At 33.8% G+C, this 18,411-nt stretch overlaps 2 protein-coding genes across 2 annotated transcripts; both read right to left on the reverse strand.

Annotated features, from left to right (window-relative positions):
• Window positions 1-3,006: 3,006 nt before the first annotated feature.
• LOTGIDRAFT_122554 (hypothetical protein) lies at window positions 3,007-8,827 on the reverse strand (the record flags this gene model as incomplete). The annotated part of the gene is made up of 9 exons (XM_009060051.1): window positions 3,007-3,149; window positions 3,356-3,541; window positions 3,739-3,965; window positions 4,312-4,527; window positions 5,011-5,179; window positions 5,529-5,683; window positions 5,881-5,984; window positions 6,498-6,699; window positions 8,685-8,827. 9 exons carry the CDS (start codon window positions 8,825-8,827, stop codon window positions 3,007-3,009), a joined length of 1,545 nt encoding a protein of 514 aa, XP_009058299.1.
• Window positions 8,828-10,099: 1,272 nt separating this feature from the next.
• LOTGIDRAFT_233521 (hypothetical protein) lies at window positions 10,100-13,234 on the reverse strand (the record flags this gene model as incomplete). The annotated part of the gene is made up of 7 exons (XM_009060052.1): window positions 10,100-10,311; window positions 10,573-10,605; window positions 10,752-10,850; window positions 11,011-11,091; window positions 11,332-11,409; window positions 11,545-11,751; window positions 12,996-13,234. The coding sequence occupies 7 exons, from the start codon at window positions 13,232-13,234 to the stop codon at window positions 10,275-10,277; spliced, it is 774 nt and encodes a 257-aa protein (XP_009058300.1). The 3' UTR covers window positions 10,100-10,274.
• Window positions 13,235-18,411: the final 5,177 nt, after the last annotated feature.

The following is an 18,411-nucleotide window of genomic DNA, read 5'->3' on the forward strand; positions in this document are numbered from 1 at the left end:
GAGTACTAAGTGTTAATTAAGCAGTTTGACTTTGCGTTGGTGATTGCCCTTATAATGGCTCGTTATATTTAGATATATTTCTCTACAATTAGGCGTTTATGGTACTCAAATCTGTACTGTAATTTTCTAACATCTTGCAAAAAGCATAACGAACTTTAAAAAGTTACATAACCATTTACGTAAAGTTTTGGCGATTTTTAGGTAAAACTTTCAGATACGTTAGTGATACATTTCTATAGATTTTGGTATATAGTTTTCACAAATTGGAGCAAAAAAAATTTCGACCTACAAAAAAGCGGAATGTCCCTTTAACATAACTTGTCGATCACTAAAACCACATAATACGAACCATTATAAGTGTATGATAAGTGCTATTGTAGCTTTATGTGTAACGATGGATGGTATTATGTACTTTTAAGGGGCATTTTGACATTTTATGCAGGATAGAAATGTTTATAGAAAAGTTCATAGAAAAGCTCAAAATAATGAAAACTGTATGTTCACCAAAGTGTATCTGATACACATACAAAATTTAGAAAACTTCTTTACAATCCCTTTTACGATAAGTACACTCCGTTTTGCATCACAAAAGGCGTCTGAATTAAAATTGAATGGTTCCAATGGATGCTATCAGTGTCCCCGATACACATAAAATTTTTAAAAAAACCTTTTTAAGACCAATTTATCAAGTAGATATATAGAAGTAAATTAATTTTTTGCACACTACCCCTTTAAATGATTAAAATATTCACTGTATACACTAGGACTCATTATGACCAACGAACTAAATAATAGTAATGTCACACCGAGCATGTAATTAAGCTTAAAATTATTCATTCCGTCGATCGAAATGTTCTATATTATTTTAACATGTTTCGAACAACAGATATTCTTCTACATCGGTCGACTGCATAAATTGCTCTGTCTGTCTTCACGTCTGCACAGTGCCAATACGAAACTGATTAACTAGCTAACAGATAGATATGAGCACCCTTGTTATCAAATGTAAGAAATTGCCATTGCTCTTGTATTTATCGACTTAACATGTAAATACAATGCACGCTCAAAGAAACAGTGTTTGTTATTGTAGCAATTTGGATGAGATGAGAATGAAACATATATCTGTAGGTTTTAAAATCCATTTTCGATTTTTAGGTGCGCATCTTATTATTGGAATAAGAGCTATCAACAATTAGTGTGTCAGCATGTCAATGGTTTGAATCGACAACGAAAATGCCCAGATGTCTATAAGCAAAAGCGAAAACCAGAACTCGGAAACTGAAACTATCCAGCCGATCGGGACCATAAGAAAACTAATTTTCGAAATTCTAAGTTAGGCACTATTCCACCATAAGTTTGTACATTTTGGGACAGTCAAAGCCTTCTTTCCCCGAAATCAAAATAAAACGATATAGTGTTCTATATTCTATACTTTTATATACAAATGTTACCCAGATAGTTATCTATATAATTGCGCGAATGATAATATCTTTACGCATTGTGCGGAACGTCATCATGGTTTAAAGGTTTAAGTTCTGTTATTTCATATTCGTGCTTGTTATTCTTCGATTTACGCCTGAAAAGTAAAACACAATATTGTAATATGGAAATATTGCTAATTTTGCAAGCCAATAGAAAAATAACTAATAGTGTAAAACACCCCTTTTATAAACGTTACAATATATAGGCCTATTTACACTATTTGCAGTCATCGGAAACAAGATACGCAGGAGTGGTGACCCGTCCTAAAAACTGAAATCCAAAGTGAGCACACAATAGTGGTTTACTGTGAAATCTAGGATAATCATCCGGGGATGGTTAACAGTTGGCGACTTACAAGTATACTACAGTACCTCCGAACATGATGATACTTTCAAACAGGAAACCCCATTGAACAGCAGACAATGTCAATCTTTAGCTGTAGCGCTTCTGACTTTTTGATGATAGGAATATGTTTTCTATAAATCAAGATTATAACGTTATGCAGAAATGAGCACCCTTGTTATCAAATGTAAGAAATTGCCATTGCTCTTGTATTTATCGACTTAACATGTAAATACAATGCACGCTCAAAGAAACAGTGTTTGTTATTGTAGCAATTTGGATGAGATGAGAATGGAACATATATCTGTAGGTTTTAAAATCCATTTTCGATTTTTAGGGGCGCATCTTATTATTGGAATAAGAGCTATCAACAATTAGTGTGTCAGAGTGTCAATGGTTTGAATCGACAACGAAAATGCCCAAATGTCTATAAGCAAAAGCGAAAACCAGAACTCGGAAACTGAAACTATTCAGCCGATCGGGACCATAAGAAAACTAATTTTCGAAATTCTAAGTTAGGCACTATTCCACCATAAGTTTGTACATTTTGGGACAGTCAAAGCCTTCTTTCCCCGAAATCAAAATAAAACGATATAGTGTTCTATATTCTATACTTTTATATACAAATGTTACCCAGATAGTTATCTATATAATTGCGCGAATGATAATATCTTTACGCATTGTGCGGAACGTCATCATGGTTTAAAGGTTTAAGTTCTGTTATTTCATATTCGTGCTTGTTATTCTTCGATTTACGCCTGAAAAGTAAAACACAATATTGTTATATGGAAATATTGCTAATTTTGCAAGCCAATAGAAAAATAACTAATAGTGTAAAACACCCCTTTTATAAACGTTACAATATATAGGCCTATTTACACTATTTGCAGTCATCGGAAACAAGATACGCAGGAGTGGTGACCCGTCCTAAAAACTGAAATCCAAAGTGAGCACACAATAGTGGTTTACTGTGAAATCTAGGATAATAATCCGGGGATGTTTAACAGTTGGCGACTTACAAGTATACTACAGTACCTCCGAACATGATGATACTTTCCAACAGGAAACCCCATTGAACAGCAGACAATGTCAATCTTTAGCTGTAGCGCTTCTGACTTTTTGATGATAGGAATATGTTTTCTATAAATCAAGATTATAACGTTATGCAGAAATGTCTTTTACTTACTTATAAAGTTGTTGAGCGTCTGAAATAGTTTCTGGAAGTTTTTGATTCAAAGTTTCAGGAAGATATAATGATAACAGTCCAGCACCAATTGTTGTTGAACCAAATATAATCAATGGTAAAGCTGTTTTTAAATCACCATCTACTAATAAACTCTGAAAAGGGAGATAACAAGACTAATAAATAAAATAAGATTATTTCGCCATTGATCAAGGTTCATAATACTCTTAAATATGCAAGAAAAGATAAACAAATTCAAGACGCTTGAATAATGCGCTCTTCTCTCCAATGATCAGAGCTTGAAAATACTGAATCGGCTTCGACCTTCTTTTGTAGAATATTCAAAACTTACCAAATCGGCAATGTAAGGACAAATCATAGCACCAAGCTGTGAGAATAAGGAAGCTGTTCCCATCAAAGAATTTCTCAAAAGAGTTGGAAATAATTCAGCAGCAAATACATATATAACAGAAAAAGCACCAGAGGCACCAAGCCTACCAATTGTAGACAATATCAAATTTATCCACGTTTGAGCTTAAAAATCAAATAAAAAAACAAACTATTTGACAGAACTATAAGGACGAAACTTTTTTGTTTATCGAAGGGCACCGATGGAGAAGATTAGGAAGCCTCTTTGGAAAACAGCGTTTTGAAAGATTCAATGAAGTTGAAGATCTATCGAAAATGGACTTAAAATTAGTTGGAAACAGATGGCAAAGAACAAGACTTACATTCATCTCCATATATGACAGGAAACATGGTGGCCAAACAGGCAATACCACCCAATAACATAGCACCACAATGTACCATTTTTCTTCCTATTCTATCCAGTAAAAATAAACAGATAATATAGGCAATTAATTCTGCTATATTAGCTATGGTAAAGTTCAGGTATGTATTACCACTAAAGTTAGTTACACTTAGTAACAAGCCATAATACGCCATGCTCACTACGAACCTGAAAAGAGAACTTGTATTTAATTTGACGGTTTATTGAATATCCAACCAAAGTTAGTTTTATAAACAATGCTAAGTAGAAACGATATATCTTTTTATTGAGGTTCGGACCAGAGTCCTGCAAATTTCTGTTGCAGATATATTAGGTGTTTCAACCAAGTCTCCGAAACAGAGGAACTGATATTGCATTAGCGTCTACTCAAATTGATCAAATACAGAGGCACATGTGCCTGTGCAATCAAAAGATTCCGTTGATATCGCAAAAGAAACGTCCAAATCGGACATAGTTACCCGTCATTATCCGGTTCACCTTAAGCAGTGGAAGAGCTGCATTGATCAAGTCTTACCAGTTTAAGAAGATAATGAAGGTACCAAGAACTAAAACGGGACTAGTTAATAGATGTTTAAATTTAGCTGTTTCTACTTCTAATTCAAGAGACTGTCGTCTGAATAACCGATCTGGAAGTTTCACTTTATTTACTTTAGCTGCTTTTCGAAGGATGACTTCTGCTTCGTTATATTTTCCTTTTGATATCAGCCATCTTGGTGATTCTGGTATCAGCCTGATCAAAAATACAAATTGTCCAATGTTATTATCCAATCTTGCAAATCAAGACCCGTTCACTTTTTGTAAAACCAGCAAGGCCCAATGGTTCATTTGTCATTCTGACACTTAATTGAATCGTTACTTCACTCTTATATTAGCTATCCAGATAAACACGCTCCAACTGTTTGAGACCGCCGGTCATGTAAAATACTCGAACGTCCTTCATGATAGCCTAGAACTTTTAAAAGTTCCTATTTGTATCATGAGGACATGGCTCCATGCCATATGGAGAACAGGAATTTTAGGTTGTAACATTGCGGTCAACTAATGTTACTAAAGATTGTAAGTAACAAGTTATTATTCAACTGAAGGTACTGGCTCAGGTTTAAAGTAATGTTTACAAGTGTTTTGATGCTAATATTTAGTAAACAAAAGCAATCTTAATGGGTTAATATACACTTTCAAATCTAAGACCTAAAATGAGGAAATTCATACTGACCACCAATAAGGAAAAAAGACAACTGTAGGAACTGAAAGGACTAATGATAAATGTCTCCAGTCTCGTACTAGGTAAGCCATGAGACCAAGTAATAATAAACCTATAGCCCAAAATATCATCACTACCATGCCAGTAATGGTTCTTTTAGTTGGCCCTACCAACTCTACACCTGTTAAATTAGAAACATCATATTATACAATTGATGAAATTTTCAATTGAGCGACGGGGATAAGTTTTACATGTCAGCTGGTCAACAGCAGTGACAGTAGATTTATAGTTTTTATGAGGTACTGAAGTAAGATTCAATGTAAAACAAACATTCTGATTCATTGTGGTACAATGAGTATGCAAAACTTATGCACTACTGTTAACATCTGAAACCCGAATCTGATTTGATAATTACAATTTTGCTAGGTGAAGATGTCTCATATTTTGAAACCCAACATAAACTTTTTCATCAGGATTACTGCAAAATATCTGCAAGCTATTTCAGAATAAATTAGTTAACATCTGGTTACCTATAACAAAGGAAATGACGAACACGCCGGATCCAGCGAATCCATTGATAAATCTAACGATGGTAAAACTGATAAATTCATTCAAAAAAGCTGTTATTATTCCTGTCACTGTTTGGACAGCAACAGATAGCATTAAAGCTTTATGACGTCCAATTCTGAAAATTTAAAAAAGTTATCATTTCAGAGGTGGTAGCAATTTTTCTCTCTCAATCGCAGACACAACGTTCATATGGAACAACATAGTCATGCTAACAAGGACAAACAAGTTATAATTTAATGCTTTTGCGACTAAACATTTTGAATAAGATCCATATCGCTCTTTCACGAACATAATCGTATAGGGTTTACTTACATGTCAGCCAGAAATCCCATGACAAAAGATCCTATGGTGTAACCCCCAAACACTATCATATTGGCGTGCGATCTAAATATCTCTTTACCACATACAAAATTCATCTGGAAAGAGCGAGTATTGCAAACGTCAATAGTTACTATTCTTTATCAGGAATGTCATTTGGTTTCAAAAACAATTTTTTTAGCATTACTCTGAGGGCAATGGAACGTATGAATTTTCCTAGTCCAGATTCAAATGCAATGTTTCTAGGTTTAAATTAATCATAATCAAATCCAGTTCCATGGTAATCCTTTTCCTTAAGAAATTCCATAATCATATAATCAATATTATGCCAAATATACAATATTAGCTATTCGGACTCTCCAACAGAAGTACCGAGTTGCAGAGAGCAACCATATGGAAGGATGGCGTATCTTGCCTCGTCAGGAACACCCTCCATGGTAGTAATGTTAGTGGATCTAGTATTGGACAAAAATAACCTGGGGGGGGGGGGGGGGGGGGCAGTTTTGTACACCTGCAGAGTTATCGGCCTATTAGCATGGGTCACAGTTGTGTTCCTAGGTTCATCAGCTTGCGGGTGTCCATTTAGTGATTACCAATCAATACAAACTCACTTCGGTAAGAAAAGTTGATGGATAATCAGTTTGATCATAGACCCATTTACTACAACGTATTTCTTCTGAGCTGTTCTCGTGGTAAAACGTACATTTAGATTGCTCCCCATCTGGTTTAAGTGGTATAGAATTATTGACTATGTCACGATGCCAATCCCCTTGTAGTTGGTACGTGTCATTTGGAAGTGATGGAATAGCACATCTGGAATAGAAATTAACTGCTTTAAGTTATTGCTTACGGCAGACGAAGAAGATTGGTGATTTCAATGAAATTTTCCAACAAGTATAAGTTTTCCATCTGCTTTCAAACGCATATTTGTTCTGGCGGTTCCTATTGCAAACGGTCGATTTGGTGGTAAAGATATCACGGAATTACATTTCCAACAAAATTTTAACATGCAGGCGATTTCCCTTACAAACGGTTTCAAACAATGACTTCTGAATGTAATGTTCTTTCCACAGACGAGCAAGATTTGTGGTAATGGTGACGTGAAAGAACATTTTCTAACAAAATACCACAAGTAATATAAATTGAAATTGGAATTGTACTTAATTCTTTCGTTATTTCAATTATATTTTGTATTTACAACCACCCTTACCCAATATATAAGGGTTGACAACTCCAGATATGGTTTAGATCTGTCTAAGAATGCAGGGATTATGTAGTAAGTGTCAAATGGACTATTTGCATTTGTCATTGATGAAGATCGTAACACAGACACAGTACCTGCGTCTAGTCGTTTGGATAACCTGGAATCGAACCAACGTGTCCTAACAGAATTTCCCATTACAACAATTCATTGTGTTGCCCGTCTGACATAGCCTGGCCAGTTACAGAAAACGGGAGTACATTTCATTTGATGTTTATCTCTATATCATTTAATATGAGGTTAATATTAATTGAGGTACAAAGTCAAGTGTTCGGCTCTTCAATGTTTATCTTCTTCAAAGTAGATGGACTTTGTTTATTATTTTTCGATTTATCAATCTTGAGATGGCCTTCATACTAGATAGACTTAGCTGTATCATTACACAGTCTCGTAGATAGTGTCTGCAAGTGATCCTTGGTCAATGCGTATACTTTGAACCTATCAGGTTAATCTTAAATGGCCTAAGCTTCTGCTAAATATTTGCTTCACCAGCTGGTAGAATTTATTTAAAGGGACATTCCGCTTTTTGTAAAATGTTTTCATTATCAAAAACGTTGTATAGTATACCTATTTCTAATATAAGCTATTTAGATCTGTGTATCTTCTTGAGCAAACTGAATTTGTCAATTAAAAACGGGTGGTACTAATTATTGTTAATTAAGCAGTTTGAACTAATTTTGATGTTTGGCTTTTTAATGGCTAGTTATATTTAATTAAAACCTTTAGAATACGTAGAGAGATATTTATCTACACTTAGGAAATATTAGGAATAACGAACTTTAAAACCTTACGTAGTGTTTTTAAACATTTTTGGCGTTTAAAAAATTAACGGTTTGAATTTTTTTAGTTAAAACTTTCAGATACGTTAAAGGTCACATTTCTCTAGTTTTCAAAAATTTGAGCAAAACAAAATTCGACCTACTAAAAAACGGAATGTCCCTTTAATATTCCATTAAACAAAAGCGTAATGTGGAGATTTTCTTGGACTGTCTAGGAACTCGGCATTTGACAACTCCCTTTTAAAAACCAATTATATTTTTCAAGGTAATTTTATTATCTAAATGAGATCTCCGATAAAAATAGCAAGTAGATATCAGGTGTTCCAGAAAGGGTTAGCAACTATTGTATTCCAACTCAGCCACAGTCACAGTAAAGTCTGGTCATGTACCAAATAAGTATAAAACAAGAAAAGTACGAATTATAATCTTTTTACAATATGAAATTGCACAAATATTTTTTGAACTTACGTTACGTTAAAAGTTTATAGTTCTGGTGATGTAATGCTGTATTATAATGGACCAGACTATTTTGATCATTTTTGGCAAATGAATGGGTATATCCACTTTCTTATAGTTTCTTAGCCCGAATAAGTGCAGCAAAGTATAACGTTAAACTGCATTCCATTTTATTTCATTTCATTTGATGATGACCAACACAAAACTAGGCATAAGTTTGTACATATGATTCCACTGTTTGATCAAACACACGCCACAAGCTTGTATTATAGGAATCTGCTGGAGACACGAAATGAACGTACCTGTGATTTGGAATAGCTAAGATGAAAACTGGTAAAAGTGCTTGGAATGCTGCAGGAATGGACAATAAACATACCATAAAATACAACCGCTTCTGGTACAAACCAAATTCCCCCAGATACTCCAATAAATCGTCAAATTTCATGTTTTGATTATAAAAAAGAAACCTTCTACCACAGCATAGATAGAGAATGATGATAAACTCTTATTGACGATATAATGTCAATAGTTTGTGTTATCAACATATTAGTAAGATTTATGGTCGGGTGAATGACTTTTTGAAAAATGCCCACTAAACATTAGTCAAACTCCAAATAGTCTTCTCAGTTTGCTCAAGGCGATCACTTCACTTCATTCGCATGACATGGGATTATTCAAATTGAGTTGACTTTAAAAGTGGACATGCGCCCCTTCCTATATTCGTTCAATCATGTAATAAGTTTACCATACAAATATGTTTACTTCTAACGTATGAATTTCACAGACAAATTTTATTGCGTAATAGCCTTAGGGACAAAATTTTATTGACAATAAATAAATATACAAAAAAGAATATTATAATATATATAGACTTTCGGGTATGATTATATAACGTTACTTTTCCATTTTTTTCAACGTTGCAGTATCGTATTCAGTCAGTGTATGGCATGAAACGGATAATGATACTTTGAAGGAGTTTATATTGGACCCGCTAACAGTCCGAGTTCTGGGCTTTTTGAAATTGGTGACGAGAAGGCTTTGGCTAAGGATGATATGAGAGAGAAGGGGTTGATGGAAAGTCAGAAAAAAAATACCCATAAAATTCTCTACCTATGTTGCATCAGTTATAATGTAATGATTTTTGAAGGTGGGTATTCTCAAGAAAAGTGGCTTGCATATCTACCACAATATGTAAATCGTTTCAGGATTGATTTTTTTTCATATAAAAAAATGTTTGAATGTTTTCCCTACTGTTCGTTGATATTAAGCGTTTAGGTCCATGTAATACAAGTCTTGAATTGACACGTTAAGGGAGATAACTCTTACAAACGCAGATGAAAAATTCTTCGTTGGCAGACATAAAAAATTCGAATGGGATGATGACCTGTCGACATATTTTATCAACAGAAAACATTATAATTTCCATATATATCAATAATATCCAGGTACATGTACCCAACATAACAGGTCCACGTATATCGGTATAAGTGCTGCTTCGAAATTTTTCTAGTAGTGTTGACAACTCAAGCAATATAAATCTTGGTAATATAGCTCAGGATCTCATTACGTATATATTGTTCTCCCACTTGAAATATTTAAGCTATCAAAACAAACCACATGCAATATATAGCTTGATAATATAGCTCAGGATCCCATTATGTACATGTTTTTCTGCCACTTGGAATGTATAAGCTATCAAACATAACACATGCAGCGTACTGAAGCCGTCTTGGTCCATTTCCTTTTTCTGGCGTATGCAGATATTACTGGTCGCTCCAGTGACTCTACTGTGCTGTTTAAGGCTTGTGCTACAGTATTTGTTGTGCATCTATGAACATATTTTCATGTATTTCCAGATTGTTCCGATAACGAAATAGAAATCACATCCAATTTCACAGTCGTGTCAGTTTAGTTGGCTGAATATCATGTCTGAAATGAAAGAAAATAGTTTGAAATACGTGTACACTACTACGAAGATGATTTCATTTGATGGATTGACGGCGACCGAATCGAGAATAACCTTCTGAACAAGTTATGATATCCTCTGTTTCTTTCAGTTACAATAGTCGTTTAAAAACTCTCCAAATAGTATCAATTTTGAGCATGTCTTGCCAAATCAAACCAAACCAAACTGATGGGAAGTCCTCTTGAGTATGCTAAAATGAATTACTATTTTTCCAAAAAGCTTACCTGTAGACTTGACCTTCTTGTTGACTTCTTTCCCTAAAAACAGAACATGGATATTAATTTCTTAATTTCTTAACTTTAGGTTCAAATTTTTATAAAACAGACATGACAATGGAAAAAGGAATCGACTTCCGATACAATCAGTGTTCAAACATTTTTTTCTCAAAATTATACCTACTTACCAATCGCGTCTCATTGGTGGTTCATGAGAATACCATTCACTACTTTTCTGTTTATCTGGCATACTTCTGTTTTCTGAAGCATGGGCTACGTAGCTTAAACTGAAAAAAAAAAAACCCGGTATATAATGTCGTATTTGTTGACTGATTTAAATTGTGTTTTTATGGTCATTAAGTATTAACAATATATTCCACCGAAGGCGATGGACGCATGTTGAGGTTCCTGGTATGTTTTTACTGAATTATTAACCCGATCATTTACCTTTCATCGTTGTGTGCAAATGGGTCGAATGTCTGGTCCCAGTTCTGCCTGTATGCTTCTCCGAAATTAGCTGGTTCTAACCTACGAAAATATGATACCATAAAAAATAAAGAGGAATTCGGAAAGCTGGTTTTGAATGTGTTTGTTTTTACCAGGATTTTTAGATTGACCTCTCCTTACATAACAAACGTTACCTGTTCATCATATCATACCCTAAGATTGGACGAGGGTCAGAAGCCACATCAAGGTGTTTTTCCACCATGACACAGTTAGTGGTATATCATATGTAGGCTGGACAAATGTAACTCTATAAATACTTACGAATTGGACGAGATAACAGATATCAGATCATCATTCAGTTTGTCGGCTTCTGGGTTATTTTCTGTTTTAGGGTTATTCCTGAAAAAAGGTACTTTTTTGTAGTTAACAAATATTATTGGTTTTCGGGACAAATAGTATATGAAATTCAAAGAGATGGAGTTTTCCATCAATATAATATGTTGATAAAATGCAAAATAAAACAGTAGAACTCACTGTGGATTTGGAAGGTACATCGGATAGGCAATTTTATGTGGTCGAATATTTCCGTAAGATGAGTTTCTAGGAACGTAGTTTCCAGAATCTGAAGCAAAAGTAGTCTTTGTTCTGTCACTTCCGCTATCCGACCATTCACCATTACGACTGGAAGTTCGAGATGATCGGGACATCATAGATGATGGTGTTCCTGGTGCCAATAAATTCCTGAAAACAATCCAAATTATTCAATCTATCTAGTCACAATAAATAACATAGTAAGTAAGGAGCTAATTAAGCGCTTATCTAAGGGTAGGGATAGTACTTTTGTGGTCAGATTTGTCTTACAAGTAATAGAGGTAAGAGGGGCTTACATCATAGAGGCGTCTGTGCAACTTTGGGATCTCTTGACAATAAGCTAATCGGGCAGTCGAAACATGGCGCATAAACAGGCTAACTGGAACCAGTTTATCTACTAATAATCTTAACGGATCATCCTCATAATAGTTTTTTTTAGGTTTGTAAAACATTTCTGTTTCCTTTGTTATTAGTATTACAATTAAAATGAAACACGTCACATTTAATTAGGTAGATTATACAATGACGTCAATACAGACGACATAGATATATTTTTAACGACATACTTTTACGATTTAACTTTATGTTTCATCATTTGTCATCATCCAACAAGACGCCTCCAGGCCATTTTATCATTTACCTAGTACACTTGATAATCCTGTTTACATCTATCGCGTGGTCAAAACATTCACTTAACCTTAAGTATTCTTTCTAAGTATTTCTGTCATTAAGGGATGACAATATTGGACTATAAAGTACCCTAGAAACACTTTTTTCATGTTTTATTCTAGAAAGAGTTCTAGCTTCTCTTCTTTATCGCAAATCCCATTCATGTTAGAAGCTCAATTAGGGACTGTTAAAGACTGGCACCTACAGAAATTACACTATAGTGTTATTAGTTAGTGTTATCACAACCTAAAGAACCAGAATTGCCCCTAAATTTGACTCACTTGATAGGAATAGAAGGCCACAGAGAACATCATAAAATAGTCTAGGTCAATCTGTTACCATGCAGCTATTTTTTTTTCTTAGAAAATCACTTCAGGGAAACAAAGAGACAAGCTGAACAGTTTATATCATTTGAAAGAAATTTGGGAATTATATTTTGCAATGGGTGTATTTCCAGATCATAGCAGATTCAAAGCGAAAAAAAAATACTAAGACACAGTCAACGAGATTCACCAAACAACTGAACTGTACTTAATTAAAGGAACACCGTAATCCGTATTATAATATTCCCGAGGTTCAAGGATAATAAGTAATATTAAATCCTTGATAAGTAAACGATAAAATTGCTCTTATCTTATTAAGTAAACAATGGTCCTTAAAAAAAGTTTCACAATAATTGCTATGATGAAGAGAAAGTCCATCGTTCATAATAATCATATACTTACTTGTTTTTCTCCACTTTAATACCATCTTTCAGCATCCGCTTCTTTTTGTACGATTCTCTGACCAATGGCATGATCATACGTAGCAAGATGGCTCCCACGGCCAAAATGGCTACGGTAATACCGGCACCAATTACCACTAATTCAGCTGTGGTGACTTCAGTATCAAATAAACTTGTCTCATCATCCGCCCCAGGCAAACTGGTGATGGTAGTTATGTTAAACTGGCTTGTCAAGTTCATTTTTGATCAATTATAACCTTTTAGATGACTGAAAATAATATCAAAGAAATTATTTTTGATAATAATCTTCATAAATCAGAGTACATAGCAAATTATGGTCATGGAAACATGGTTAAAGTTTCCGATGGTTATTCAGAAATGTATATTAAAATGAAAGTTCTATTATGCCTACATAATAGATTTATATTTGCAGGAAGTATATTGTGCTATATCTAAACGGAATAAAACGTCCTTTTTAACCATGGGCAACTGTATATGAATTAAATGACAAAATGAAATTCGGCAACAGTGCAATACTGACTATATACCATTACATTTACAAGGAAAGGTAACATTAAACGATTGACCCATTTAAACCACAACCCACACACGCAACACGTTTCAGGGTAAACATAACAGAATTTACAAAACCAAAATTTAACAAGAACACACAAAGTATTGGTTTTTAGATCAATGCAGGGCTCCATATCCAGCTATGATTAATCATGCATTTAGAGTCCAAAACCTCAACAACAAAGCAAAATCCAAACATCATTTTCAATCAACGGCTTACCGATTAAGCCATGCCTATCATGTTTAACAATAAACTGGTTATAGCATAAGACTCTTTTTAAAAAAACACAAAAAAACAAAATGATAACATCATAAAAAAGACCTTGGGACAAATCGTTTGAGAATATTTCAAATTGCATTTTTATGTCTGTTCAAAATGCTATGGGCTATGTTCAGTATATTTCGTTCTCATTTCGCTTTGTCTATAACTCAGAATAAATATATTTTTCCAGTAGAGAAGATGTCTTTGCTGAGAAAGACGTTAAATCTTATTGATAAACATTCTATACCAGCTAATATTATCTCTGATGATTTAGAATTTCAAATTGTATTGCGGTTGAATAGAATTATGATGTTTCACACAAAACAAGTTATTCAATAGGCGTCATCTCATTAATCTCACTAACGTAACAAGCATTGTTTGAATCGTAACATAAATAGACAACAAAATAAATATTAACAGTGTAAAGTTAAGTGGAATTTTATAGGACTACGGTGACATAGAAGGGTACTTAATGGTGCGTGTCAAATTTTCTAATCAGAGTAACGAAAAATCAATAAATCAAAAGTATCCTTCGATAACATTTCGCGTTTTTCTTTCTTTTTCGACCTTTTTGATTATTTTTCATGTGCCTCTCTTTACATCTGACAAATTATTTTCCAATAGTTACAGGTGTTCCAGTCTGTGTCCATACATTTAATCGAAATTGCAAACCAATGTCCATATCCAAACTAGCGCTATAATCATTCCATGCAAAATCAATCAAAGTAACATGTACTTTGTATACAATAGCATGGCATAAGACAAGGTTCCGCCATTTATCATGCTTTATACTATGACGTTATAAACGAACTTAAATGACCATTCAAAAAGTATGAGGGAAAAGCTTGCAAGGAACACATAGACATATCTCTGTATGCACACGATGCTCTGGAAAAGCTATAGGGAATGGACGGATAAAATAGTGAAACATTCCACCAAAAAAAATCCGGTATTGTTGAAAATACTTACTCACTGAAAACTGAAACTAAGCTTAAGTTAAAAATAATCCCCCAATATACCCATATCACCTAGGTTCTAGTGTCGATTTATGAAATTATTTCATTTAATCCATTATATAAATGTGGCGGATTATTATTGTTGTTCCTTCCGCTTTACTTTCAGGGCGTATTTATTAGCCCTTTGAATGCAATCATGGAGCGACTAAATTTCAAAACAAATAAAATTCGAAAATATGCTAATGGTATGATTCGAATTTCGGGATGGGAAGAGTTGAGCATAAGAAACTGATTGATGTTAAATCAAAACGTGATAGAAGGTCAAAAATTTCGGTTGAACATGTCAGAATCGAAGTACGTGAACATCGTCGTAATAATATTAATTTGTTAAAAAAAATGAATAGGATGGGTGAGAAATTGATGATTTTTGTATATAATTCGTCTAATCTGAAAATAACGTAATTTGTTTCATGCTTAGTAGATGCCATTGTCTTAAACGGTTCAATTTCGAGATTCTATAGATTGTACATAGATCAGTTGGGCGGATATTTAATCCTGTTTAAATAAGCTGGGCTTAAATAAAACTTTAATGAATGCCAGGAACAAATTATTTAAATACTTGTAGATTTTGTGATAAAACAGAAAACGTAGTCTCTACGATTAAATTCAATTTGCACATTTTGGGAACATGTTAAGATAGATATTTTATCTGTTTTTCTTTGATTTGAAAAGCAAAAGAATAATACTCAAAGAATGATGAATAGAAAAAAACAATTCGAAGGTGTTACCGATCATCAACAGTTTGCTTTTTGTCTACAAAAGAACAGAAACTGACAACGCCTCCGTAACAAAAGAAAAACTAAAACTTATCTGTTATTATAGCTTAGTTTTCTTTCAACAATGTATTGGCCAAGTCTCAATTCAATTTTTTGGACTATTATGAATTATACAGACCTTTTTTGAAAGCCTAATCCGAATTAATCGAGTCCAAAGCACTTGAACTTCGTGAAGCCGTGGAACAAATTAGCACTTTATCTTTGATTTCGGCACATTATCACGAAACTGAGCTTGCAGGGATAAATCGTTTTAATATGTGGTTGTGTTCTATCGACACACCGTTTTTAAAGTCCAGAATGAAGAATTCAAACATAAGAATATTTTGGGAACATTGACCAGATCTTAGCAAAGAATTAGAGACTTTTTAACCCGACGTATCACAATTCATTGATCATCAAGTATAAACAAACACCACCAAGCCTCTGTCAAATGAAACTGGAGTTGTGATTATCGACACAAGCTTGTTAAATATCTAAAACAACGGCTATTATTTACCAATAGATACCCGTCTATATTTGACTTCTAAATTCGCTAAATCCATGGTACACATCAACAAAAATCCCTCATCTTCACAAATCAAATTTCAATTGTAAATTATTGCGCTCTAGTGGAGCTAATTGGACGGAATCTTTTTCGGTTCTGTGTCTTTTTTTTTCTTTTTTTTTTTTAGATGATTTTCAATGTTGAGAATTGGCAATATTACTTTTACTTCATTATATTATATCTTGTTTCATGATAAGCCATTTTTCACTTTCAGAAAGACGCGACAGAATCTTTATCCTATCGCATTTAGAAATAGGAAATTATTTACCATGAATCTTAACTTAACTTAAGGATCAGCTTTTTAAAGGTGTGAAAATACGAGATACGGTGTCCGGTGCAGTGTACGGTGCGGGGTTATCGAAACAGCACACATGCAGACACGATTCGCGTCTACTATTTTCTACTGTATCGATCATTCCGAACTGTACGTCGCACCGAGCACCGTACATCATCTATTCCGACCTTAATGCTGGAGCCCTTATGAAAATGTTAAAAAATATAACGGAAAATATTATAAAACGTATCGCGTTACGGATCTGTCATGTTTCAACTTAATATCTTACGCATCCCTCTCTATAGTTTTCATATTTTCTACGTTTGTAGCTTTAATATGATATTCTAAATACATTTTTCTACATATTTTAGAAAGATTTTATCTGCGAAGTTGGCGAATTAACAAAAACATTAAAATTCAAACCGTGATAAGTATGTGCAATTTCGTTCCTCTCGGTCAGTGAGCGCGTCAAAATAAGATCTGTGACAAACTCATGAAAACATTCTAGTCCTTTTTTCATCAAGATTTCAGACATATTTAACAGAAAGCAACTAGATAACAACGTAACACTTACATACATACAAGGTCGATTAAATGTTTTTGTTGTCATAAACTTAAAAAGAATCAATGTCGACCTAACCGAAATCCATAGATCAAAAAGTTTGAAAATTCCTATTCCAAGTTTGAGTTTAAGAAAACAACTAGGAAAAAGAAAAGATATATTGAGAAAATTTGAATTTTTCCATCGAAAACGTCTTATACATTCAGACACCTATTCATATTCAATTAGCACAAAGGAAAATAAAAAAGGGTCAAAGTTACAACCTTGTCTAACACCGTCATCAATTAAAGATCAATACTATTTTAGAGCTCACTAATTAATAATAAAATGAAATAGTAGCTAATTTTCTTACTCACTTTGATAGAACTAAAATTAAAACTTCTCTTCGTCAAAAGTTTGGGAACTAATATGAGAGGATTTGATATCTGCCAAAGAAAACGCCCTTGCATATTTGTTTTATTTTTTTTCCAAACTTTTATTCATTTCATTATATTTTATTGGGGAGCGGTGTTAAACAACATAGTTCGTCTGCTATGTGACGTCACACTCTCACGACACGAAAAAATAACCAATGTCTAAACTTGAAGGTGAGCCCGTTTGCTACCTGTAAGGTATTGAATCATTGTTATACGCGCTTTTCATATTAACATTATTCGTCCTGTACAAATATGATACCATTCACGCCTTGTACTTATTAATAATGGAGAGATGACAAATATAAAGGAGGGAAAATATAAATAGGTAACTATGGGCCGTGGTGCACGTTCGTGATGCAAACTAAAGTGTCAGCGCACCTTTACAAACATTAATATTGGGCAGAAATAATAAGAAATTTCAATACTATCTTAGGTTACGCTTATACCACCATTAAAGGTTTCTTAAAATAGCCTGCTCTTGATGATTATGCGAACCTTCCGCCTTAGCGACGATTTTAACAGTATATCGATGACAAATTTTCATCAGGGAGTGTGTGTTCTTTTCTTCGAAAATCCTTTCAACTCCTGTTCATCACGATTTTAATTAATACTGTGAGGTCGATTTGATTTTTTTTTATTCGGTATATAGTTTTCAAACAAGACAACTTTTTCTACCAGAAAATCTTTATTTTTTTACCATTTTTCAAACAATAGTCCAATAGTCCAGAAAATAGATTTTTTTTTTACCAGAAATTCATATTTCTTTTATCAGAAAATTCATATTTTTTCGTCTTTATAGAATGCGACGAATGGAATGTAATAAATGGAGTTTTGAGATTCAAAAGTGTCGTACTTACCGGCACGTTACAATATAGTTACATTCTGAATCATTCGCAAACGGAACCTCTGCAATTCACCAAATTATAGCCAAAGAACCATTTCACGCAACTGGCCTGGTCCAATATTTCAATGAGACAGCGTTTTCATCGCCATC

Source organism: Lottia gigantea, assembly GCF_000327385.1.
Source record: "Lottia gigantea unplaced genomic scaffold LOTGIsca_40, whole genome shotgun sequence".
Lineage (NCBI taxonomy): Eukaryota > Metazoa > Mollusca > Gastropoda > Lottiidae > Lottia > Lottia gigantea.